Source organism: Chelmon rostratus, chromosome 12 (genome assembly GCF_017976325.1).
Source record: "Chelmon rostratus isolate fCheRos1 chromosome 12, fCheRos1.pri, whole genome shotgun sequence".
NCBI lineage: Eukaryota > Metazoa > Chordata > Actinopteri > Chaetodontiformes > Chaetodontidae > Chelmon > Chelmon rostratus.
This window is the reverse complement of record NC_055669.1, coordinates 957,833-985,010: the sequence shown is the minus strand read 5'-3', so window position 1 is coordinate 985,010 and position 27,178 is coordinate 957,833. Positions and strand designations below refer to the sequence as shown.

The following is a 27,178-nucleotide window of genomic DNA, read 5'->3' as shown; positions in this document are numbered from 1 at the left end:
TCATTAGCCATGGTGGCTGACACACACCATCCAGTTCTTCCTTCACCAACCTGTGATGAAATCTTTGCAATTTGTTCCCTCATTTAAAAATAATTTCCTTAGATTTATCCAGTTAATCAAATCAAATTGTCAATATACATGTTTTTCCCCTCAGTTTAGTTTCCTAGAAATACTTCATTTGTTTTCTCAGACTTTTCTCACAAAATGAACAAACACAAAAGCCAAAGTATCTAAAATATTTTTTGGTGTCAAAAAACAATTGGCAAATTGTCACATACACACATTTAGTTTAGGTTTCGCACAGCAAATGGACGGATTATTGAAATAAATAATTTATCTAATTTTAAAATATTATTGAAAAAGCATCTAAAGAGGATCCAAATAAATGAACAAGTAAAGCTTTCCAAGGACTGCTAGGAATGAAAAGAGAGAAATGATTATTATGGAGAAATACATAATACAAATACAAACATAATTTACAGTGTAACAGTTGCTTAACAGTAAAGGCTGCTCTGTTAGCCAGTTCAAATACATTCAAGGTTCTGAAGAGGCTCCCAACATGGGAGTCCTAGATACATCTGAGGGGTCACCTGACTACTAACAACCTATAGGAAGTAGGTTGCTTGTGAAGTGCTGGAGAGTTTTACATCTTCAGGCCTCTAAAAAATGTTCACATGAAACAGTGTGAAACCGGAACATGACTCTTGGATCGAACAGCTCACAGCTTATTCACATGTGCAGCGTGGGATGAGGGGGACCAAGCAGACGAGTCACAAACCAAAAGGTTTGGGAAGCACTGGATACCCTCCACAACAGAGCAGGGAGGAGGCAAGTTAAATCATGGAAGGGCATCATTTATTCATTTATGGCCATGAATTTAGGAATTCAAGGGTACAGACTATACAATTGACAGAAACAGTGCTGAGTCCAAGTAATGTAATGATCAGTAGGAATCATTTGTAATTTAAGGGTACAAGAGGGCGGATGCCAAGTGTGTTAAACTAAGATATGGACCAGAACAATACAATGTTTTAGACTGGCTTATTTCAATATTGTAGTAAACATAAAAGTAATAAACACATTAATGCATCAGATAAGATACATTATTCTGAAATGAATGAGTACTACTACTTTTGGTATCTTCAGTACATTGTATACAATCCATTAAATGAGATACTGAATGTGTTGATAATCTCTAAATATAATTCACAAGTCTTCTCATGAATTAAAAACTTACATTCATCTAAAATCAATTCAAGTGAAAGGGATTCCCAGGTGGTTCAAACCTGGTGTCACTTGTCTTACATGAAACACGTAGATGGTAATGTGACTCTCACATTCCCGAGGAGGTTCAGTTTTAGCCGTTTCCCTTTTGATTCTGTGCTTCTGTGAAAAACTTGGTGGATGCACATGACACATCTATTTTCTATTTATAATAATATATTTTTCAGATTTCTCAACGTTAGTGGGGGTGTTACCTGGAGATAAACCACACAGAGAAGAAAATACAACTTGTTAACAAATACCATGTGAGGAAAGCTCAACCATATTTCTCTCCAGCCCCATGGTTGTGAAAAAAAAAACTACTACTATTAAACCACATCAAGAGACCACACTGTTGTACTGGGTGACATGTTCCTGCATTACTGTGAACATATACACTTAAGGAGAAATGCAAATAGACTGGGGGGCACTGTTTCCATGATGGCATTTGAATATTGACCACTTTGGAGCAGGTCATGTCTTTGAAAATGAAATCGCTTTTCCCCATTTTCATTTTCATTTTAATTCGGTCATTGAACACTCATATGAGCATGTTAAAATTAAAATGAAAATTAGATTATTAAAAATTCCTTTAAATTTTTATCCAAATATCACATACATATTGCAGAATTACATTTTCATTTTTGAATTTGCATGATCATTTTAATGTGGTCCTCTGTGGCCTTCCATAGTCATTTCTGAGGTTGTAAATTCATTTCACCTTCCACTGTAATTTCATTCAACAACCATCAAGAAATGACTGGGTGGTTGTGACACACTACCAGTCAAAAGCTTGGACACTGATGATCTTATCCTCGGCAGTCCTCATGAGAGCCAGTTTCACCATAGCATTTGATGTTTTTTGCGACTGCACTTGAGGATACATTCAAAGTTCTTGAAATCTTCCAGTTGAACTGACCTTCATGTCTTAGAGTAATGATTGACTGTCATTTCTCTTTACTTGGCCGAGTGGTTCTTGCCATAATATGGTAGTCAAATAGGGCAGTTAACTGTGGACCAACCCTACTTCTGCACAACACAAATGATGATCTCAAACACATTAAGAAGGCAAAATAATTCCACAAAATAACTCTTGACATGGCACAGCTGTTAACTGAAAACCATTTCAGATGATTGAGAGAATGCCAAGAGTGTGCAAAGCTGTCATCAAAGCAAAAATTGGCTACTTCCAAGAATCTAAAATATAAATCATATTCTGGTTTGTTTAACCATTTTTTGTGTACTACATAACTCCACATGTGCTCCTTCATAGTTTTGATGTCTTCAGTACAAATCTACAATGTAGAAAGTAATAAAAATAAAGAAAAACCATTGAGTGAGAAGGTGTGGCCAAACTTTTGACTGGTAAGGGGGTTTCCAAACCTAAATGTCACCCTGGGCCCTGTAAAATCTGGGGCCAGGCCTGTAATACATCACAATAGCAACAAATCAAAGACCAACTATGACTTATTGTCTTAATATTTATTGACTTTTATCGACATGACATTTTAACTTTCATTCACAATCAGCTTATTTGAATACAGTAATCTACACTTGAACATTATTCATTCAGTCATTATGTTTGAGCACTGTGTTGCTATGATTTGCACACTAATTGTTTTCTTCTCAGCATCACAGGAGCTCATTTACATGAAAGTGATCCGATTGGAAAAGTCATCAAATGCACTTATGAAAATGTTTCTGTAGTTGTGAAAGAAAACACCACATCATATGTCAGTTCCAGTCCATGTCTAAATCTAATAGGTGTACGGTCATCAGATAATTAGCCTCAGCATTAATGCAGCTGTCAAATGGCTCATCCAATTACTCTTCTAATGGCTGTGTCTGTTTGATCTGAGGTGGAGTAGGGCAAAGGTATGAGGACCAAGACCAACGTGGTGCATAATGACAGGTGGTGTGTCTAAAGTAATGTCTACATTTAATATCAACAGGGTCAAGAGGTGACTATCTACATCATTAATATAGCAGTCAGACGGCTCCTCCATTTGCTGCCCTCAATTGGCTACAGCTCAGTTTGTCAAGGTCTTTTAGCACTGAGCATCTCCTGTTCATCAATGAGTGTTTGTGTGTCTGCGTGCATGCACACCTACCTGTGTGTGTGTGTGTGTTTGTGTGTGTGTGTGTGTGTGTGTGTGCTTGACAGTTATCTTGAAACCTACTAATGAATGATCACATATAACACATCTTTCAGCTGAAAAGCGGACACTGTCAGATGGTGGTTGTGTCAGAAATGGGCTGGCTAGAACCTGGCTGATGGTGCAGTCATTCCACATTCTAACTCCATTGCCAATAAATAATGAAGAATATTTCAATAATAAAAATAAAATCTTATTCTGATATTAGTGAGTGCTTTCTTAACAATATAGACCCATGGATGCATAATATTCAATTCACATTTCAGCAATTTTCTTTCCAGAAATTCAAACGTATTTTTGTATTATTTCTGACTAGTTTTTAATCATCAGAATCTCAATGAAATGTCGCATTATTTATTTATTTATTTTTGTTTAATTTCGTTTTCTGATATATTAATCAAGTAAGCCTCGGTCACATGTGACACTTTTTGGTGTGACGGACAATACGGTGCAATGAATGTATACTTTCAAACGCTGTACTACAAGAATGGAATTCATATTTTATGAAGTTCACTTTTTGGTTTTGATTGTAAATGACATGAAATATGGAAATGTCCTCGTCAGTCTGTCTGGCTACGACAATCTAGGTTACACGTTTAGATAAAAACATCAACTTTCATATCACAGGGGGATTGTATGTCCATTAGAATATAAAATTATAGATTGGTGTCCCTGTAATCTTCTCATATTGGCACTTTTGATCAAATTCCTTTCAAGCAGAGGCACACTACACGATACAATGCATCATAGAGTTAGAAAAGATAAAATATTATGAATACACAACAACAACAGAATTATAGACCCCCCTCAGTATTTCAGAATGCTGTAGTCCAAGGCGCGCTCAGCGATTTGGCGCTCTAGTGTCCCCGGTTTACTGTAAGCTCCAAACCATCTGCTGTAACATAGACGTTTTACTCCTTTAGCTTTTGACTGGTTTTAAAATATATAATCCTATGACATTAACGGACAATCATGTCTGAAGAGGAAACTAAGGCTTCCGATGAACTTTTCAAAGATGTCAAATTCTACGTGGTAGGGGACATTGACCAAAAGGTGAGGCTCTGGTCGTTAGCTTCTTGTAGCTAGCTTGGTAGCATGCTAACTTGCTAGCACCATTCAAAACAAATGGGGTACTGCAGGAGAAGCTAACTAGCTAGCTAACTGACTGACTGACATGCTACATGAAAATCATTGAGCTTGCTCTGTTGTTAGTGTTGTGGCGATCCCTGTATTATGCCTGGTAAAGTTATGGAAGAGATTGTGTTACGATTCTCTCGACTGAATATTTGGTGCAGAAGCTATCTAGTAATGCACTTTTAAACAGTCCGTAGAATTAGCTATGAGTTTCGTAGTTGCACAGATGGATAGCTGCTAGCTTAGAGCCTCCGGTTTATCTGTCACGGGGCTGTCTAAGATCGTAGTAAAACTGGCATTTGATAGCTTGCTTTTTCTAAACCATGACCGCTCAACAACCTCAGTACTGTTACTGCGCTGTTCTGACGTGGAGCGAAACACCGAGGTGAACAGGGTTATGCACGGTGTTATTTTGCATCAACCTGTGACTATCAACATCTTGCTAAATTGGGCGCCCCGTACTGCGCATGTATCATCGCTGTTTCACTCCCTGGCACTGGAGACCTGTGGCACTGAACTGTACTTCCTGCCAAATAGTGATTCCCGGTCGCGCCTCTCTTTGAGCGTGTTTATATACAGCAGATGCGTCGTATGAACTGCTATATCCGATTAAGTAATGTGATTTTAGTAATAAAGGAAGGAAGTGATAACGCCACTGTGAGGTTATTGCTCAAATGATATAAGAAGATGAGAACACACAGTATAGAAGTTGTTTGAGCTGTTTCACCAAAAATGTAAACTTGTGGATGTAAATTCAGGCCTGGAATTTTTAGGGCAAGGCCACTTTGGCCTTTGATAAATACAGATTTAATGAGGCATTGCAGCCAAAACCAATAGTGCAAAAGCAAGAATTGATAATAACATACTATGAAGACAAAACGGTATCCAATCAACAATCGGGAGTCAGTGCATGTAAAAACAGGACTGAGTTTATCAAAAGTGTAACCAGAATGAATGACTGATTTTTGAACAACTCATCTTAGCTGTTATATTTTTTTACAGTCTATAAATGAATGGTGATGAAGGTTATTTTGAATGCCATGCAACTATTAGCATTTGAGTTTGAGATTATAAAACCAATGACTTAGAATCACCAATGATATATTTTATACACGTTTTTACCAAATTTCCCCAGCTGGTGTCAATAAAGTTGCTCTTATCTTAAGCATGAAACATGCTGATGACAAACCCCCTAAAGTGAGACTGCTACTCTCTTCTCATCCCTTGATACACTGCAGACACACAGCAGCTGACAGAATAAGGAAGTCATATATACAAAGAAATATGAACTGCTTCGGAGTGAATGAATATCAGTGTTTCAAAACAGTTTTAAAACATGCATACAAAGGGCAAGAAACTGAGTACAATTAGCTGATAATTAGCCTGATCAGCCACTGTCAGTTATCAATACAACACACATTAGACTGTAGCAAAGCTATTAATTAAACCTATAACAAATCACAGTCATTGAATTTCAGTGACTGTGATTACTTTACCATACTTTTGCAGTTACCTTGTGTTTCTGTGGTGGTGGCGAACGTTAAAAAAATGTACGTACAGTATGTGAATTAAATGGAAGCTCCCTGCACTCTCCAGGGAAAATATTACACCAAACTCTCTTCAAGACATGCAGCATATTAACAGTTCTTTATGTGTCTGCAAAAGCACATTACTCTAGAAGCATAAGATAAAAGGCGTCATGTGTCGACAGTCATCTTGTCAATTTGGCAATAATATAATTCATAAAGTTAAGTTGCATTTCCATACAACTTAACAGTTTTTGGATACGTACTGGTTAGTGGATAAATTACATGCTGAATTAAACACAGACTCATAACACTATTAATTCACTGTGTAGTACAGTGAAAAAATAGGGTGTGTCCTTAATGAGTTTACTGTGTCCTTTCAGATTTTAACACAGTATGCATACCTATCAACATTACTGTAAATTGAATATTACTGAATGCTGTATACAGGTAAGTGGCAGGTCAGATCCTACAGCAACTTGTAAACTCTATGTACATTCATAGTTAGCTAACACTATGCAGCAATATGCTTGTAAACTGTAAATAAAAAATGTGTGTATTAATGCTTACACTGTGCAGTGTTTAGCTGCTTGTGCTTATCACATGTTATCTGGCGGGTTAGCTGTTTGACTGGGAGAAATCTTTTGCTGCTGTTGATGTTCAACATGATGATGGAAACACTGGGAAGTGTGACTTTGTTTATTTGATGCTTTGACGCATCGAATAGTTTTGAATGAGGAAATCCACAACTTTTTTTTTAAGGGCACAACAGCCAGTTTAAGACAGGTCATGCCAAACTGGCCGTGTGGTAGAAGGGGCATTATGGCCACACACTGGAGCATCCACTGCACTGGGCATTTGGATTCTGAGAGAACCATGTTTCAAATGTCAATGAATCATATTACTCTCTGGTTGTGTGAAAGATGCATAGTTTCACTCATAATTCTATGAACTTGACTGTCAGGTGAAAATCACGCTCTCAGCCATTTCTTTTTCTTTCTGTGGTGTGGCATCATTTTGCACTGACAGTATCACATCTAAGATGGGCCTTTACGTTTCTGTACTTTCATGTCTCTTTGGTACTACACAGTACATAGTTTCTATGGATGCCTTGTTCAAGTGAGCTCCCAGCTAGCAAATTCAGTTTTTCAGTCAGCTGAACTAAACAGTGTCAGAACGGGTGAAACTTCTGGCTGTGTGATGAAGCAGCTGCTAGAAACGATGAAATGTATATATGCTGAAATCCAGTAGTGTTTTCTGTAATTCAGTGAATAGATGCATTTAATTGTTGGACATGTTTGATAGGCATGCAGTCACCATTAACTAAATTATCACAAAAGAGAGATCCTATCAGGATTCTGTGACAGTGATTGATCGAGTCTAGTGGGGTTTTCAATTGCAGATGCTTACATTTAGATTGCAGGACTGACACATAATGGCAATATCATGTTTTTCTCCATGATACACAATTTCTGAACTTGAATAAAACATTTTCAGCACTGTAATTATCAACATTGTCTCAGTTTGCTTGAGTAGATCTACATGCTATCTGCAGCACACTTTTTTTTAAAGGAACAACTAAATACATGTCCATAGGTATTGACAAAAAAATAGAAAAATAATGTTTTAGTGCACTTAACAGCAAATATCAGCAGATAGCAGCACCCTCTTGTTTTTGAGAGAGAACAAAAATTTGTAGACTTACATAATAAATATAAAAAATGAATATTGTTAATGCATCTCTCTGTTTCTGGTCCCAGTTAGGGCTGTGGAAACTTGCCGAAAATGACACAGGATAATTCTCTCTTTATTTTTCCATATTATGTCCATAAGAGGGAAAACCAACATGAGAGACAAACAGCTTGTATTTTATTTCAACAACATTGTCGTTGACATACCAACACATTACAAAATAAACAAAGTAATCTTATACTGTGTTGTTGAATTATTTGCACATATAAATTTGAAATCTGAATTTCATTTTCAATCAATGAAAGTGCGATGAAGAGATTTCAGTGTCCCAAACACATGGGAGGAATTCTGGTCACAAATCTTTTTTCTTTTTTGTGTGTGTGTGTGTATATCTGCAGCAGAACCTCAAAAACTCCTGTGGCAACAACCACCTCCTCAAACTCCTTTTTCTTGGGGCAACCCTGTTTTCTCTTGCTGTGATCTTATTTTGAAGCCATCTTTAATGATCATGCTGTTCATATTGTATGATCCTGGCCAGTGTTCACACATGTTATTGTCATTGTTTAAGACAGCTGGTCTAGTCTGGACTGAAGTGGAAGTTGACTGAAACCTTTGCTGATATTCCAGGTGGTGCAGCTACTGAAAGCAGGGAAAGGGAAGGAGGTGTCTTACAATGCTCTGGCCACTCACATCATTGCAGAGGATGGGGACAACCCAGAGGTGGGCGAATCAAGGGAGGTTTTTGACCTGCCTGTTGTCAAGGTAAGGGTTATGCCAGATTATGTTCACATTAGGGGTGCACCTTATGGCCATAATCGGAAACTTAAAGGTTCCAAATGAGAACAACAGAGATGCAGTAGTGATGCATTTTTACCACCAACTGTTGCTCTCAGGTAACATTAGAACGTGGTGAGCAGTCCTGCTGTCCAAAGCACGTGACCTGCATGTGTGAGGCAGCTGGATTGCTACATTGCACTACCGACCATGAATATATTAGGGATGCAGGATAACTGTTTTTTAAAACCGATACCGATAACTTTCAGCTCCTAAAGGCCGATACCGATAGTGTTAACCGATAACACACACATATATCTAACATCATGACATCAATACCACAAACAAAACCAAAAACAGCGGCGCACAGTGAGAGGCGGTTGCTACGCAACGTACGTGTTTACTTTCAGAGCCGCTGCGCAGTGAGAGATGTGACAGACGAATAGGCTCATTTTAAATCAATAAAATGTGTTTTAATCACTATTTTATGTCACATTATTGAATGCTTTAGTAGTAAGCCTTGTTCTAAGCGGGATAACGTATAGTGAGCAGGTTCCTATGGAAAAATAAACCCCACTGCTTCGCGTCAGGCTTCTATGTCATTCTGAAGAAAGATACATGATCCCTTACTTAGACTTATCTATGTAAACAAACTGAAAAAAGGGCAGTCCATATTAAGTCAAGCACCATCACGTCCATGATTAAATCTTCAATAACCTTAGCCCGTGGGTCATCTTTGGCAAATTTCTTGGACTTTTCGAAAGCCTCGCCGACCTGTTTAAGTCCCGGTGGCTTCTTTGCGGCTGGCTTGCTAACGTTAGCGTCTTTAGCAGGCCGGCCGTCCTCATACGCTTTCCAAACTCCATCAAAGCGGTGGTTATGTTTCAAGTGGCTGATCAGGTTTGAAGTATTAAAGCTCGTGCAACTTCTCCCTCGTGGAACTCGCTTGGAACATTTGTTGCGAATAAACAGCAAACTGTCTCCTTCGGAAACTTTGAAGAAGTCTGAACTCTGTTTTCGTAAGCATGCTGTACCGCATGCTGCATTCAAGGTGTAACGTACATTCCCCCGTTCCCTCGTTTGGTAGTCGTTCTTTCGGCCTTTGAGTTGTTTTCTGGCATGAGGAGGTATTCTTGATTTTTCCCAGTGACAAAGAGTTTTTCTGATTATGCCAACGTCACATGAACGCAGCATTCACTGCAGGCCATTTGGGTCTCATAGTGGGAGCGAGGCACTGCCGTGCTGACAAAAACACATATGTTATCGGGGCTGTTCATCATGATATCGGACTTGACGGAATGACGTCATAATTTCCTGTTATCGGCCCGATAACTATCGTGCACCCCTAGAATATATACATTAATGCTGTCTTCTCATATGAACTTTGGGCAGTGTTGCCCTTTCACACATGTTGCACATTTGACCGTGTCAGACACGTTCTCACTTACTGGAAAAAACTGAATTTGCTTTAGACCACAGGTGGTGTGTGGGTAGAGTGTGCAGGAGGAGGAGGAGGACTAGGACTCAGCTGTAAAGATGACCGTTTTTGTGTTGATGTCAATGTATCAGTATGTACACTGAATGACAGTGTGTATATACGGCAGCATTGCCAAATCTCTGCACATTTATACTGTCGCATAGTACATACTGTCATACTGGTGTCTTCCTTTTGGAAACTAGCTCTGTCTGCAGAACCTGCCACTCTCATGTCTGTGTGGTGAAAATGAAGCTACAGCCAGCAACTGGTTGTTTTAGCTTAGTGTAAAGACTGGAAACAGGGGACTAACTAATAAACACATTTCCCAAAATGTCAGACTACTCTTTTAATACATAAAAACAGAACGTGGGCTATTTTTGTAATTCACAGCATGTTGGATGCAACCTTTTTGTCAATTGTCTTTATTTAAAACCAGTTTGAACTAATGTAGCAGAGAGAAAGAGGTAAATACAAGCATTAACTTCTTTTTCTCTGAATGTTTTCCAGCCATCCTGGGTGATCCTCTCAGTCAGATGTGGAGACCTGTTACCGTATCCTTTCACCATCAAGTCCAAAATACCTTCAATCAGTGTAATTTCAACATGTTCTGAAAGAAACAATAACATTGGTAGCAAGAGCAGAATATTAATGCTTAGAATTTCAGAAACGAAGAAATCTTAATAGACTGTGTGGAATTCATTATAAAGCCACAATTGCTATGTTTTTCCATAACCATGCACACCGCAGAGTAACTGGATTCTCCCCAGAGTCAGGACAGATATTCTTTGGTGTAACAGCTTGTCTTCCCAGGGTAAGTGTGTATGAAATGTGTGTAAGCTGTCAAGAAAATTCAAGAAATTCATTTTATTATTTTCAAGGTTTCTGCATGCACATATGACATTTTGAGATATATCCACACAGGATAGGTCAGTGAATTATTCTGCAGTTGAGACAGAAAAAGTGTTCAGTGCTGCTTTACTCATTGGCATTTTTAAAAAAGGAGGGAAAAGGAGGCCCCCGGCTTACCTTTGGCCTTGGACTGACAGTTTTTACTTTTGAAGACATGACTAGTCCAGAATCTTAAGCTCATCATTGTTTATGTATTTCTGTGTATTTGTATCTGTGTGTGTGTGTGTGTGTGTGTGTGTGTGTGTGTGTGTGTGTGTGTGTGTGTGTGTGTGTGTTGCGCGTGTGTGCGTTTGTGTGTGTACAGCTTCCAGATGATCTCAATGCTTTGTGGGCTTACATAACCTTTTATGGAGGGGAATGTCAGCTTAACCTCAACAAGAAGGTTACCCACTTAGTGGTGAAGGAGCCAAAGGGGGTAAAGTGCATGCTTTGTGTGTAGTCTTCACCATTTTACTGCTCTCACTGTGCATGTTATTGCTAAGAATTTCTGTCATGGAAAATTGTCATGTTTTACCTTCACAGTGTTTATTTCGGCTGCATTTCTTTCCTTCCAGGCCAAGTTTGAGTGTGCTCTGAAACACCCTGGCATCAAGATCGTCACTCCAGACTGGATAACAGATTCTGTTCAAGGTAATGTTTGTGCTGTTGATCTGATCTGTGTTTGTAGTTTGCATAGTTTGGTTGGACTTGTAGCTGATGTAGATGTAACAGAGGCATCACATTTTCACATTTAGGATTCTACAACCAGAGAATATTTGGCAGCTGAAATGATTCATTGATTAAATATATGCGCTGAATGCATATATGCATGTCCATCATGAGTGGGAGGTTGTTTTGTTTTGTTATTTATTTAATTTTTTTTACTGGCGAAATCCAACATATTTAACTCTGTCCTATCATAATATCTGGTGAAAAGAATTCCTGAGTTAAATGTGAAAACATTCCGGATCTACCCGCTATTTTCCCAGATTGCATCTCTGATGTCCGCCCTCTCTCTTGCTCCTCTCCTGTTAAAATGACTGTTTCTGTGAATGGCGTCTGGTGGCTTTGGTGACCGTGAGAGCAATGTAACAGCTGTTTCTGGTTTAACAAAAAAAGATAGGTAGGAAGGAAGACAAAACGTTCTCTCTCTGTAGGGATCCTTTCCGTAATGTTGTCTGACACTTCTAACAGTCTGAGCCTGTCAGTGGCTAAAGCAAACACATTTAGTGGACACACAGTGACGATGCGTAAACACGCAGAGGGATTACATCACAGCCCATTTCTTCTTCTTCTCACTCAATACTGGACCAATTTCAAAAATGATTGTCCTCATTTGTCACGTAGACTCAAAAACATGGGAAAATGGGGTTCATAATCAGATGATAAGTGATTGGAAGTCCTCCTGTTTGTTTGGGACATTGAAATCTTCCAGGACATGTGGACTGGCACCAATTTGAAATGTACAGAACATTATTGTATTAGTTTATGTTGTAGTAAGTAGTATGTCTCTTGTTGTATTGGTTTCCCCTCTTATGGATTAAATGTGCAAAAGTAGATATTCAAATGATTCAAACTTACGTATGTGTTTTGGTAAGGACGCAGCTTTGGTACATGGGACACGCACTCTGCCATAACTAGCTGTTATTTATTATTAAGATAATAATAATAGGGCATCAGCAGCTTGTTACAAAAAGCTTTAAAGTTATACAGGAATTATAATCCAAGTGTATACATTTTAAATGCAGCAACAAATTGATCAGGAATTAAAGTTCCAGTGTGAAACAAAGCAGCAGCATCAAATGAGAACACATTTCATTATGCCAAGGATCGGGGAGTTGTCTGACCTGTGTGATTGTGGCTTGTGATGTTTAAGTTCCTTTTTGAATATGAATTTCTGATTATAAATGGACATGTTACATTGTCCAGTTTGTAACTGTTAAAATCCCCCACGATAAACACCAGAGCTCCGGAATACTTAGTTAATAGAGTGTTGGCACCGTTGACATTATCACCGGGTGTAATATAAACACAGCTGACAACACTGGGGGACTTCCCAGGGGAGATGGTAGGGACACAGAGACATGGTCAGCATCTCCAGGACATGTGTGCATAACTTAACTTGTGCCTCATTATTAGCAACAGCCCTCATTTCCCATAATGCCTGCTGTTTTTTTGTCCCAAACTGCAGATGTTACTCATTACTCATCTTGTTTATAAATGTGCTTTATAGTTTTAACCATTAGTGAGGAAGCTGTATCTCTACTTGACTATTTTCACAAAATCCTAGTAGTACGCTGCACACACATGACACAGCACACACACGCAGACATAAACAGAGAATTGAATTGAATAGATCAGTACAAAGATCTGCCCCATTGTCACAGATACCCGATCCAGCTGTTTGGGTCATTATCAGACCAATATGAGATATCCATATTGGATCAGTGCATCCCTGTTTTAGACTTGCTGTATGATAAAGGAATGAAGAGGTGGAAAATCCTTACAGTGATCAGATATAAACCAGCTAATTGATACACATCAATTGTGACTCTGTCTGTCTTTCCACCTTTTACAGACAAAAGCAGGAAGGATGAGGCGCTCTATCACCCCAGACTCACGTATGTGGAGCCTGAGGAAGAGGAGGAGAGTGAAGCAGAGTCATATGACCAGCACTCCCATTCAGATGGAAGCTACAGCCCCCGGCGATCCCGGCTGTCCAGCGGTGGCTCGTCTGGTGAGGAGTCCAGCCCCCGCCGACGACCGGGACCCAAGAAACTGAACTCTGTCTCCCCGACCTCCCCCCGCAAACCTGAGCGCCGCAGTGAGCGCATGTTTGATGACTCTGACGATGACTCCTCCACGGAGAAAGAGGGCACTAACCTCAACTGGACGCCGGCTGAAGTCGCCACGCCAACGGCCCCTATTCCGACTGGCACATCAAGACGGCGGGGTGGGTCACCTGGCAGCAAAGACCCAGTGTCATCTACAGGCAGTGGGCTGATAAACCTGTGCGCCACTGTGCCTCCTGCACCCGGCAGTGGAGGAGCCATGCCTGCAGAGGCTCGCTCTGCTGCTGCTGCCATCAGTCACACCACACAACAAGGTCAGGAAAGTTCATACACCTCTTCCTCAAGGCTGCACAGATAGATAGACCTACAGTACTTTAAAGACCATTTGACAGATTCTAGAGATAGTCTAAATAAGGAATGACCTAATACATACTGCCAACGAACATAGTAGACTGTTAAATTGATTTATTTTGCTGTCTGCACGGCGATCAGTTTTCGTAAAACTGCCATTATTCAAAATTGACACAGTTGGTTTCTAGCCTCAGAAATTGTCAGAAGTGAACTTACTTTGAGATTTTTTGTTATTTGTTTATTATTGTTATTTTTGTTTCTAACCCAGTATCCTGTTGATGAAGGTTTTACCTCTCTCTGCTTATTAGGTGCATCAGTTCCAGAGGGCATCCCTGGGTGGAGCCCAGCTGCTAGAACGCTCCGCAACATCACCAACAACTCTGACATGCAGCCAGCCAATCGACCTGCCAATGTAGCACATGTAAGAAATTTCAGTGGTTCTCCCCACCAATTTATAACAACGGTGCTCTGACTAGTCACTGAGGCAACTTATCATATTACTTTCAATATTTCTGAATAGTGATGACATTAAGATGAAAACACTGGCATCAGTGCTTTCTCTACGTTTAAGCTTCTTCTTTGTCGTTGTCTATTGCAGATCATTCAGAATCTGACAGCCAATCAGACAAAACCACTGGAGCAGCAGAGCAGTCAGAGCCATGCTCAGACCTCCAACAGTACCAACCCGCTTCTGCTCAATCAGTCCAAACTGGTTGGCCAGCCCCTCACAGCAGAGCAGCATCAACAGTTACTGCAACAGTCACAGCAGGCTGCCCAGCAACAACACCAACAGTTACCACAGCAACCGCAGCATCCCATGATGCACCTCCAGCAGCAGCATCAGATGATGCAGCTACATCACCAACAGCAACAACATCAACAACAACAGTCACAGGTTGCACAACAACAAGGCTTCCCACAGTTGCCCCAACAACAGCAACAGTTTCTGCAGCAACAACAGCAAATGCACCAACAGCAAATGTTTTCACAGCCACAGCAGCAGCCACCGCAACAGCAGCAGCAACATGCCTTCTCCCAGCAGCAGCTGCGGCCCCAGCAGCTCCTACGGCCGGGTTTGCAGCAGCTGCAGCAGCAACAGGCGCTGCAGCAACAGCTCCAGCAGTTCCAGCAGCAGCAACGCATGCAGATGTTGCAACAGCAGCAACAGCAAAATCAGCAGCAGCTGCATCTACAGCAGCAGCAGCAACAGCAACAGCAGCATTTCCTACAACAACAGCAACACATGCAGCAGATGCAGCAGCACCTGCAGAATCAGCAGCAGCAGGCTCTGCAGCACCAGAATCAACAGGCCCTGCAGCAGCAGCAGCAGCAGCAGCAGACAACGCTGCAGCCTCAGCTCCAGCAGCCTCCTCACATCTCCCAGCTGTTTGGTCACGAGCCTGGACAAGACAGTGAGTATATCCACAGTCAGTGTGACAGGCCAGACTGTTTTATATTGGTCGAACACATTGGTCTAGAGTGAAATATTCGTATGAGTGTGGACCAAAATGTTGGACTGGCTGCTATTGCTCTGTTGGTATTTAGACTTGGTAATTAGAATTGGCACTGCAGAAGGTAGAAGAGCACAAAAGCTCTGTAGAATTTCAGACACAGAGTTCAGGATTTAGAACCATGCCATACATGTGTCCTGTATGAAGAGATTATTACTTGCAACTTGCAAATAATGACTTGGACTACATCCATGCTAAGCTGTCTAACTTAGTTTGTGAATCCAGGTTAACGATAACGGCTATGCAGTATGGTTTAAATTGAGTGATTACATAGAAAGTTAAGGCTACAAATGGTAGCAATAACCAATGATCAAGGACTGATGTGTTTTTTTCACAACTAAAACAAATTTTTGGTGATTTTTGGTATGTCTGGGACATTGAAGGCAACTGTGCACACAACATCACTTTAATTGCTTCAAAATGAAATGTAGGTCAAACTGAAACAGGCAAATAATTCAACGACATGGTATAGGACACTATTTTATTAGTTTATTTTGAAATGTTTACATATGTAGGTCTTTTAAAAGATGTTTGAATATAGATGTTGAAATATACAAGTAGAATCTCTCTTGTTGTTTTGATTTTCTCTGTTATGGACGTAATGCCCAAAAATAGATATTCAAAGGATTCGAACCAATGGGTTTGTTTAAGAAGGAATATTCCAACGTCATTTTTGGCCCATTTTGACAGCCCTTGCGTCTGTTGTGTCTGTATAAACTTGTATCACTTCCAAAATTGGTGGCTTTAAGAGATTTCAATTGAACTATGAACCCAGCAAACTGATAGCATGGGATGTCGTTTTCTGTGACGTGGTCAATGACTTTCAGCTGTGAGAAGAATGTGTCTTCTCGACGTGTTCGGATCATCACAGTTGATAGCACTTTGCTGTCGTGTTAAATGAATAGCAGAACATTTTGTCAGTCCCATGCACCTTTTCATGTCTTCGCCATAGAGCTTCTCCTGCCTTCATGGTTTGAAACGTCTTTTTCACTGGACAAGTCGGCTTCGTGTTGGGTTCACGGCTGTTGAGCCTAAGAGCAAGGCTGTTTTTGAGTTGTGCAGCTTTTGAATCTTGTGCCAAACTTAGTCATATGACCAACCGTGACCATGTTTTATTGGCAATCGGATAAAAAAACAAAATCGCGTTCATTATAAAAACCTTGAATATTGGAGACAATAATCGGCCAGGCCAAGAATTGGTCAACCCCTCGCTGTTATCTGTACTGCTATACCGACCTCATTTTGCAAAAAGTTTTAAGATGTATCTGTCATGGAAGCCACTTTGGAAAGGCTCTTATTTTTGCTGTGAAAAATGTCAACTGTGATTTTGTTGCACGCTGTGATTTTTGTTTTTTTGTTCGTTGTTTTTTTTGTTTGTTTGTTTTATGTGTTTACTCAGATTGGTTGAAAACCCAGCCCCAATTGCAAGAACATGAAAAGGTCGTGACTTGGTTTTCTGAATCTCCAGATTCACTTGTGTAACTTTTTCTCCTCTAACCCTCAGTTCCACAGGATGGCTTCCTGCTGGGCTGTGTGTTTGCAATTGCTGACTACCCAGAGCAGATGGCTGACAAACAACTCCTGGCCACATGGAAGAGGGTCAGTCACACAAACAAAGCAAAATGATCTTCATTTGAACTGTCTGAATGAGCAGGTGTCTCATTTCTAACTATTGTATATGCACAACACAGGGCCTGAAGGAGGCGTACACCACTTCCCCCGCAAAAATTCTAGAAATACTAAATTGATGGGAGACTGTGCCTTTGTGCAATTATGATGCCCCTCACACATTTGAAATCGCTGGTATACCATTTCCTGCCACAAGGTGGCTACTGTGGGCCTCAACTGCGATTTTCCGTCTTATGTTACATGACTGTTTTTAACTGGTTTGTTGATGATGAAACATAGATATTTTCAATGCATTTAAAAAGGCACAGAAATATTGCTTAGCATCAAAGATGGTGACAAAATGGTAAAAGGTATTTGTTTATTTTTCCTCCCTTAGGTGATCCAGGCATGTGGGGGCGCTGTTGACCCCACCCTGACCAGCCGGTGTACACACCTGCTGTGTGAGAGTCAAGTTAGCAACATGTATGTACAGGTAAGGACGTGTGCTACGGGAACACAACTGTATTAAGGACTCTAGTAAGGAGTTGCAAGCTTTTTCATATCTTGGTACAGCCACCTCAGATGCCCAGACGTCTTGCATCATAGAACAGAGCGAGACAATATAGAAGATGAAGAGGTCACAAACTAAACAGTCAACAGGAGAAGTGATTGACTGAGTATTTACAGCTTCAGGAGAAAGAAGAGTCTGAATGTGCAGACTGAACAACAGGATGAATGTCAACTATTCTGGTCCTTTACTTACTTTAATTAAGCAACTTTGATTCAATTTGCCAAAAACATGTCATTTTTGTCACTGTTGTTGATGTTTGTGGTGATTGCCCTGCCAGGCGCTCAGAGAGGGGAAGCGCTGTGTGACAGCCCACTGGCTCAACACTGTACTGAAGAGGAAGAGGATGGTTCCTCCTCATCGGACGTTACATCTGCCCTTCGCGTTCCCTCCTGGAGCAAAGCCTTGCTCTCAGCATGTAGGTCCAGCCCCCACAGACAACTGCCACTTCACACAGTCACTTTGTTACCAGCCTAAAATCTGCTGGTGTATTTAGTGAAGACATTGACTGTAGAGAACTACATTGAATTTCAAATATCAAGGTGTTTTTCTTCTTTTTTTGTAATCTAAGAATCTCTAGCTGTTTTAAGATGGTAAAAGTCTTAAAAAGATTGAAATTAAGATTTCAAGATGTCTCAACCGTCTTTGAGTTTCCACAAATACATGAACAGGGAGGCGTACTGGCAGAAACCTCTACCACTTCACTTTACTTCACAGTTAGGGCTGTGATGATGAACACATGACCGTGTGATGGGTGGAGCTCATTGCAGTCTTTACATTTCATTTTGGATTTTTTAAATTTGTGTTTTTGTCTTTATTAACACAATAATCATTGTTTAATTATCACCACAGTTTTAAAATGGTAGGAACGACTGTCCTTACAAGTGGTCTTTTTATTTTTTTAACCATTGCACGTTTCTGGCATCATTTGTACACCATCCTCTCCTCTGTCTCTGTCTTTCCTCTCAGATTATATCAGTGACAGGTTTTGTGGACGCTGACAGGGATGACCTGAAGTTGATGGCCTACCTGGCTGGTGCCAGATACACCGGATATCTGTGTCGCAGTAACACTGTCCTCATCTGTAAAGAGTAAGATTGTCATCCAATGGCCTGCACGCTGTCAGGATCACAGTCAGACTCCATCCACTCTGTAACAGAAGCAGATACCACCAGGCACCAAAGACATTTCTAACAACACAAGGAGCAGTTTGCACTCATCACGGAGAGCACCTGTCTTTGTCATGATGTTAGAGTAGTACATGTTAGTGCTATGTTAGGAGGCCTCGATGTAGAACGTCACATTCAGTGATAAAAGTGCCTCTAACAAAATGAAATACATGTGTTGTGAATCATCAGTTCTGAATGTTTTCTACCATCCAGCCATATTGACCTGTGCAAGATCAGGAACATTGTAGATGATATCGTCTTGTTGATCTCTCTCCAGACCCAGTGGGCTGAAATATGAGAAAGCCAAGGAGTGGAAGATCCCGTGTGTGAATGCCCAGTGGCTGTGTGATATACTGCTGGGCAACTTTGAAGCACTGAGACAAAGTCAGCACAGCAGATACTCCATCTACACACACCCTGAACCACTCGCACCAAACCCACAGCTGGTCCAGAACCTGCTGGGTATGTACAACTGATTATACCATGACCAAGACAGATGCTTATTTTGAGTTATATTACAATGTGATAGTTAGCAATATCAGTAGAATAATGAAATAAAGGAAATGTGTGTGTGTGTGTGTGTGTGTGCACGTGTGTGTGCGCGTGTGCGTGCGCATGCGTGTTCGTGTGTGTGTCTGTTTTTCTCCGTAGCTGCTTGGAGAACTCCGGTCAAAGTATCTCCTGAAGCTTTGGCGGTGAGTTTCTTGTCTCATGAGATAAGTGTCAAAAAATGGCTCAGTCATCAGTCAGCTCCTCTGTTTCATTGTGCCTACATATAATAGCAGCCTCTCATCCACATCTGTGGTGGACTGGGCCAAACTATCTCTGACAGGGTCTATTAACACAGACATTTTTTTGTTTTTGTTGGTTTATTAGAGAATAATTGGGGGAAAAAATTAAAATGGTCAAATTCTAGCTAGATATCTGTGGGACAGACCTGCTTTGAACAACTTCAACTTTGGGATGAGCCCTCATGAGTCTCCTCTATCATGTATCATCTATTCAGTGGAAAACGTGTGTATTGTGCTTTACTTTTTACACTTTGTAACACAACTTATGTGATATCAATCAATCAGACTTTACTTGAATAGCACCTTTCAGACATACAATATAACACAAAGTGCTTGACAGAATGAAGACACACAAAAAGCCATTCCTGCACTAACTCCCAACACATCCATTCCCCGCATACCACCTCGAGCCCTGTACAAACATTAAATGACTATATTGAAAATGCTGACTCAATAAAAACAGGCAACGCTATCATAACCTTTGATGAATCTGCAATGAGGAAACACCAGAGGTAGAATAAAGATGATAAAATGTATAATAACCAAATAAAATACAATAAAAGTTTATTTAAAGATAGATAAAATATAATAGATGAATAATAAAATATGGTCACTATAAATAATGTGAGTAAAGCCAGAAGCGTAAGGTGGGGCACTAAAAGGAAAAAAAGATAAGAATAATGAGAGTATAATAGTAAAACCACTAAGAGGAGATGTGATGAAGTAAAACAAGACAAAAAAAAAGGTTATGAAGAGAGAAACAAAAGAAAGTTAAAATAAAAATAGAGTAAAAAGGACACACCAAGTAAAACAGGCTAAAACAAATGAATAAAGGAAAGGTAAATAAATCAAATACAGAAGGTTCAATGAAGAGCCAGATTAAAGAGGAAGAAATTGGCTTTTAAAAGTAGCAACATAACTGCTTTTTAAAGAAAAAATATTCTACTCATCTCTGGTCATAGATGATGGAGATCTGCTGCAGACAAAACTCCCCCCATGCTTTTATTCTAATCTTTATTATGTTGGCCTTAGAGACTGGAGACTATAGAGACTATTCTATATGCACGAGAGCTACTTCCAACAACACCTGATCAGCTACGTCACACCCTCACAGGTTAAAAACAAGGAAAATCTAGTTTTTAGGACAAGAAGATTTTTAAGATTATTAACATTAACTTTTTTTTTATTTAATTTGATTTTTTTTAAATAATTTAATGACTATTTGAAAATCATGATCAGTCCCTAGTCTGAATAAGGCTTTGCTTGTATCTGTTTTTTCATACCTCCATACTTTCTTGACAATTCACCAGTGTGTATCGTGTATGACACTATTTGTGTTTTTTTTTTTTTTTTTGTTAAACCAAACATGATGATTACACTTGTTGCTATGGCGAATGCCAATTCATCAGCGGGCTGATGGGTTCTACAAAGATGCAATTCAAAAGCACGTTTGGCATCCATCTCAACCGACCCTAAATTTCCGTTGCGCTATTGGCTGTTCAGCACTTTCTTGATGGCTCGTCGTGGGTTTGATGGCTGCTGCTCGAGCCTTTAGCCACAACTTTCTTAAGGGAAAACGCACACACAGCTTTGTCCAAGTTGGCTGGCGGACCTTTATCATTTAGACTAAACCCAAGCTACTCCTAAACAGGGGCAAAGATGTTTTTCTTATTTACGTGACCTGTAACATTGTCCCCACCACTGACAGTCTCCAGCTTTCTCAGCTCAGTTTCCTGTTCCACCACTGCAGACTGACCTCTGGTGGCATGTGCTGTGCACTACAGTACATTACGTCAATAAAGCATCTCCGTATCAGTTTGATAGAAAGACGTTTTGATATTTTGTATATACTGTAGTCCATTAGGACAGATCGAAAACATCAAACAGGCAGCAAATGGCAGATGCTGCACTCCTTTACTTTTAAGGATGTGTTGGCTCATCTTATTGTTTGTGTGGCGTTTAGAGTCTCCAGCTGCTCCAGAAACAGAAGATGACAGACTCCAGCAACCAGCCTGCAAACAAGAAGGCCAGGTCAGTACAGCAGATCTGGATACAGGCTGTTTGTCACAGTTGGACCAAACAGTAGCTGTCCACATTACCATGTAATGACGATACTGTGGGTAAACATACTGTTCTGTGTGTACAGACTGGAGGAGATCCAGTCCCCCAGTAAGAAGCTTCCTCCAGAGTCCACTCCTCGAGTCATGTTCACAGGCTTTGAGCCTGCACAAGTTCAGCAGTACACAAAGGTGAAGTCAGACTTCACAAAGCTGTGAGCTGAGTGTTAATGTTACACTCTGTGATCACTAGTTCTCTGTTTCTAGAATGTCACCATTCGTTTCTCAGTGTTTGATGGTGTCTGTCCTCATCTCTTCCTCACCTGCAGAGGTTACATGCTTTGGGTGGTGAAGTAGCAGACAGCAGTCAGAAAGTCACTCACCTAGTGGCCAGTAAGGTGACTCGCACCGTCAAGTTCCTCACTGCCATGTCTGTGGTCAAACACATTGTCAGCCCGGAGTGGCTGGAGGAGAGCTGGAGGAGCCAGAAGTTTGTGGGTACGTGTGTGCTTCTGTGTTTTATATCAGGACTGAAACTGCAAGGATATTTATCTGCAAAAAAATAAGAGAAGTTTTCCTTTTGGCTTTGCAGATGAACAGAGTTACATTCTGAGGGACGCAGAGGCAGAGGTGTTGTTTGGCTTCAGTCTGGAGGAGTCGTTAAAGAGAGCCAACAGTGCACCGCTCTTCAAGGTAAAGCAAGCTTCACAAGTTCACACTGAAATCAGCTGGACTGACAGGAACAGTGATTCAGGCATGAACATACTATCTTTTTATATAGGTAACTGTCACAGGTTTAAATACTGGGAAGACCTTATAGAGTAGTGAAAGTGAACTTGGATTGGTTCTGGTGAATGTCCTTCTGACTGCCTGCCCTTCACTGTCTGTCTCTCTGCTTGTGTCTCTCTGTCATGTGATGCGTGATGTAGGGAAAGTACTTCTACCTCACCCCAGGGATCTGCCCCAGCCTCAGCACCATGAAGTCCATCCTGGAGAGTGCTGGAGGAAAGCTGCTGGCCAAACAGCCCTCCTACAGAAAGATCATGGAGCATAAACAGAACAAGGTCCTAGCTTAATAGCTGTAACTTGTTAATTTGCCTCTCATCTGTCACATTTATGTCCTTCAGAAGGTCTTTAGCATGCAGAATTAGGTTGGTAAAATAACTTTTAGTTTATAAAGTCCCCAAAATAATCCTTTATCCAAAGTCCTCACAGCCGAAGGTAGGTGATGCAGTTAAGGAATTATTATAATAATAACATTTTAAAAATAAAACCAACTGTGCCATAAGTATTAATAATACATTTCACAGACTAGAATACCTGATTATTTGACACAAGTCTGGCTTCATTGTTGTTTCTAACTTCTAAATACATGGTTGGTCTTTTATTGCAGAACCTTCCAGAGATAATCTTAATATCCTGTGACAATGACCTCCACCTCTGTAGAGAATACTTCTTGAAAAACATTGGTAAGGCACACACACACACACACACACACACACACACACAGTCACAGTCACAGTCACACAGACTGTTGTGTTTTTGTTACCTTACAATGAGAGTGATGTCTCTACAGTAGCTCATCACTGACCCTTTTGCATCTTTAGGTTCACTGTAGGTTCTCCTTCACGCTTGTGAGGGGGGGTAGAGGCAACCTCACTGCTAGATACCACTAACACTACACACTGCACACTGGTCCTTCACATGCTGAGTGTTTAAGTGTTTAAAAAGCAAGTTTATTTGAGTTAATGGTACTTGAGCTGATAGTAGAGATGTCCCGGGCTGATCCTTGTGATCAGTATCAGGCATATTTTCAAAGATTGGTATTGGCTGAAATAAAGCCGATCAAATCTTGTCCTTTTTTTAAACTGCACCTCACTGTTTCTCTTCACTGTTCTCACTGTGCTATACTGTGTTTCTTTTCTCTACTATGTGTTTTCTCATCAGTATTAAAGCACTTGGACACTGCAGGTCAAAAACTTGATGAGGCATCTGTAGTTGATAGCGGTTTGATATTGATCATTTGTAGTGCAGATGGTCAATATCAATTTTCTAGCTTTGTTATAGGTACCATGTGGAATTTTCTTGAAAGCAAGCATTTCATTCAACATTTTCACATCAGTGTTACTCCTTGTGTGAATCTTTAAGGTCTAACAAACATGGAATCTTTTTCCATCCTCATAAAACATTTGCAAAGCCATTTATAAAAGATATTTTAAATCCTACATCGTTAGCCGGCAGTCTTCGTCCTCACTGCCTTTGTTGGCACCTCGCTGCTTTCTTGGTGCTTTACCGACACCAGCTGTCAATCAGTAGGGAACTCTGAAATTAGAGGCAAGATATGTCACACAGTTGCATTTGCACGTGCATCCTTGTGTGCTTGCGATGCAAACAAAAGAGGGAACCACTGAAGACATGGCTCTACAGGTACCAGCAGCACTCTGTGCCTGGAAACCATCATGTTCCATTAGAACTTGTGCTGATTTGTTTTGTGTCTCTGTGGTCCAGATGTCCACAATGCTGAGTTCATCTTGACGGGAGTTCTCACCCAGAAACTCAACTATGACTCATATCCTTTACAGCCAGCGCTAGCTGACAGAAGGCTTCTCATTATTCTCTGCATTATTTCTGCCATTTTTATTTTACATGGTGGCATTTATGGATTACAGTAAGTGGCTTTGTGTGCGTGTGTGCGTGTGTGCGTGTGTGCGTGTGTGTGTGTGTGTGTACATGTTTAACTGATGTTGTGGGGACATGATTCTGTTTACATGAGGGCTTTCAAAATTGGCCAAACAATTACATTCGATTATTCCTTCAAAAAAAAAAACACATCAGTTTTAATATTTGTTTTTTCGCATTATGTCCATAAGAGAGAAAACCAAAGCAGCGAGAGAAGATACTACTTGTATATTATTTCAACATGAACATGATCTTCATAGCTACCGATTCTAAAATAAACATTCGCTTGTTTCTGCTTGACCTACATTTAATTGTCAATCAAATAAAAGTGACGTTGTGTGCAGAGTTCCCTTTTCCCACATCTTTTGTATCCAAGTAGCTAATGGAGACGGTACAGTGAAGTGTATTTTTCAGTATGGAGCGAGAGCACAGCAGCCATGCAATGAGCTGACGGCTTACAGAAACAGCAGGTTTCTCATAGGAGACCACACTTCATTTAAACATTACAAACAATATTCAAGTCATCACAACCCTCTTGGCTCGTCTTTCACTGCTCCAGCAATCACCACTAACTCTGCTTTGGTTGAAATAAACTCTTAATTCACTGAACTGGAAGAGGTGTGAGAGAGAGAGGGTGGAGAAGCAGCGTGTTGAGCCAGAATATTTTCACAGGGAGACTTCAACATGTCAGACTTCAACAGATTTTCTCAGTAGAATGAAGCCAATTACCAGACAACAGAAACTCTGGTTTTGTGACTCCTGTCTTCGATGCAGTAGATTCAGTCCAGCTGCAGTCCAGTCCTACAGTACAGTCTAGCCATGTCTTTGTGGACCTGGCTTTGTGTCATCCAATCTGTTACCACAAAGCCCAGCTGGCTAAAATGCTCTGTGATCTGTGGTCTTCATGCCAAGCTATTGTTGCTCCTTGACACTTCCACTTCACAATAATAGCACTGACAGATGAGGGACAGCTCAAGTAAGGCAGACATTTCCAGAATTAACTTGTGGCAAAGGTGGCACCCTATGAAAGTGCCATGTTTAACCACTGAGTTCTTAATGAACCATTCACAATTCAAAATTTTTACTCATGGATAACTTTATGCATCTGTTAGCAATGGGTGTGGCTGGAACACTTGAATTCAGAAATTAGCAGGACTGTCCACTAACTTTTGTCCACATGTGTGTGTGTCTGTCTTTATGTGTGTACACAATGTAGGAAAGTTAAAAAATATTTTTCAGACAACTTTGCTCCAATTGTCGAAAAAATTTTACAAAATTTTGGTGCCACCAAACCAGAGTTGTTGTTTATTGTTGGAACAGTGAAAGATGAACGAAGAATGCCTTGGTGAGTTGTATTATGTTTCTGTCGTGTGTTTTACAGTGAGAAAATGAATGAATGTGAATGGAGCTTCTGGTTAAACACAAAGGGTCTTGCTTTTTAACAAAAAGGTACAAACACTTTTAGTGGATGCACAATGACAAAGGGATTACATTACAGCCTGTTTCATGGCTGTCATACAATCCTGAAAAAACTTGAAAGATCGTTGTCTCCGTTAGCACGGGATCATAGCATCCATAATCAGATACTATTTAACTGTAATTCCTCCCGTTTGTCCGGCACATTGAAGTCTTCCGGGACACATGGACTGCCACCAGATGGAAACTCTCACGTCACTTTCGTTGATTGAAAAGGATCTGTAGGTCAAGCTAAACCTTCTGAAGACTCTTCCATGAAGGTCATGTTTGTTCACTGTTCCTGTTAACTGCTGCTTCTAACTGGACAGGAACAGCTTATTCAGCAATCCTAAACTCCACATTATGCTTTAAAGGTATCAGAAATGTCACAACTGATCCAGTATGATCCAGCAGTGCTGTGGTCAGTCCTGTCCCGTGCTTCACAGAGCTGCTGTCGTTTTGTCCAGTCAGTTTCCTTGACAGTTGCACGTATAAGTTCACTTGATGATGAAGCACTGATGACTTCAGGAGGGAGAAGAGGAGGACCTGATCAGGAGGCCCCCTGTGTACAGTCCAGCCACACTAACTTTTCTATGTTTTTATTTCTGTGCATAGATTCCCAGTCATTTTGTAGCTTTTTGTTACCTGTTTCAGAATAAATAAATGGATGTTATTTTTGTGAAATTAACGTTTAAATTATGGAAGATTTTAACCTTTTTGCTGTTTTTCAAATAGATTGTGTAAAGGCTTCAGCTCATACACGCTGCTTTTTGGAATAAAGACTGTATATTTGTTTCTGAAGAATGGCTTTGGCTCTGTTTCCTTTCTGATGAGGCAAAGTTTTGAGGTAACAACAGTGTCTCTAAAATGTTTTTTTTTTTTTTTTTTTTTTTTTTTTTTTACATATAGTGTCCTCAGCCTGTAAAAAAAGACTGAAGTAAGAAAGTTAAAAATGAACAATGAACAGACATTTTGGGAATCAATATCTGAGCTTTGTTCACAGGTCAAACAATCAACTCCCAAATTCCTGCTTCAAGAAAAGGACACATTTCAGAACAAAAGCTCTGTCTCCGCTTGTTCCAACGTTTGAGCTTTTGAAAGCTTCCTGAATGTATTCCTCCCAGGTTTCTGCCGGTAATTCCTGATAGATTTGATTTAATTAACTGGTAATGAGGGTCTGGGGTAGTTACTGATGAAGTTCCAATTGCTGGCTGTCAGACTGATAGCCTGGGGTCATGTGTGGGTGGGGGTGCTGGGCAGGAGTGGGGTGTGCAGCATCGCCTCTGG

The 27,178-nt window shown here is 40.4% G+C and overlaps 1 protein-coding gene across 1 annotated transcript; it reads left to right on the top strand.

Annotated features, from left to right (window-relative positions):
• The first annotated feature begins 4,299 nt into the window (after positions 1–4,299).
• On the top strand, positions 4,300–26,685 carry paxip1 (PAX interacting (with transcription-activation domain) protein 1). Its single transcript, XM_041949905.1, has 23 exons — positions 4,300–4,472; positions 8,399–8,533; positions 10,530–10,573; positions 10,770–10,833; positions 11,236–11,346; positions 11,486–11,561; positions 13,489–14,016; positions 14,362–14,474; positions 14,652–15,465; positions 17,069–17,163; positions 17,570–17,665; positions 18,021–18,158; positions 18,710–18,831; positions 19,187–19,371; positions 19,561–19,604; positions 21,664–21,731; positions 21,847–21,949; positions 22,087–22,255; positions 22,350–22,450; positions 22,687–22,821; positions 23,151–23,226; positions 24,266–24,326; positions 26,381–26,685. The coding sequence occupies exons 1-23, from the start codon at positions 4,392–4,394 to the stop codon at positions 26,394–26,396; spliced, it is 3,375 nt and encodes a 1,124-aa protein (XP_041805839.1). The 5' UTR covers positions 4,300–4,391; the 3' UTR covers positions 26,397–26,685.
• The last annotated feature ends 493 nt before the right edge of the window (positions 26,686–27,178 follow it).

Bases quoted from the DNA above. Each gene is read 5' to 3' on its own strand.
- paxip1 (XM_041949905.1), top strand. From the start codon at position 4,392: ATGTCTGAAGAGGAAACTAAGGCTTCCGATGAACTTTTCAAAGATGTC. The intron at 11,562-13,488 runs GTAATGTTTGTG...CACCTTTTACAG, and splicing joins GATAACAGATTCTGTTCAAG to ACAAAAGCAGGAAGGATGAG. The intron at 21,950-22,086 runs GTGAAGTCAGAC...CCTCACCTGCAG, and splicing joins AAGTTCAGCAGTACACAAAG to AGGTTACATGCTTTGGGTGG.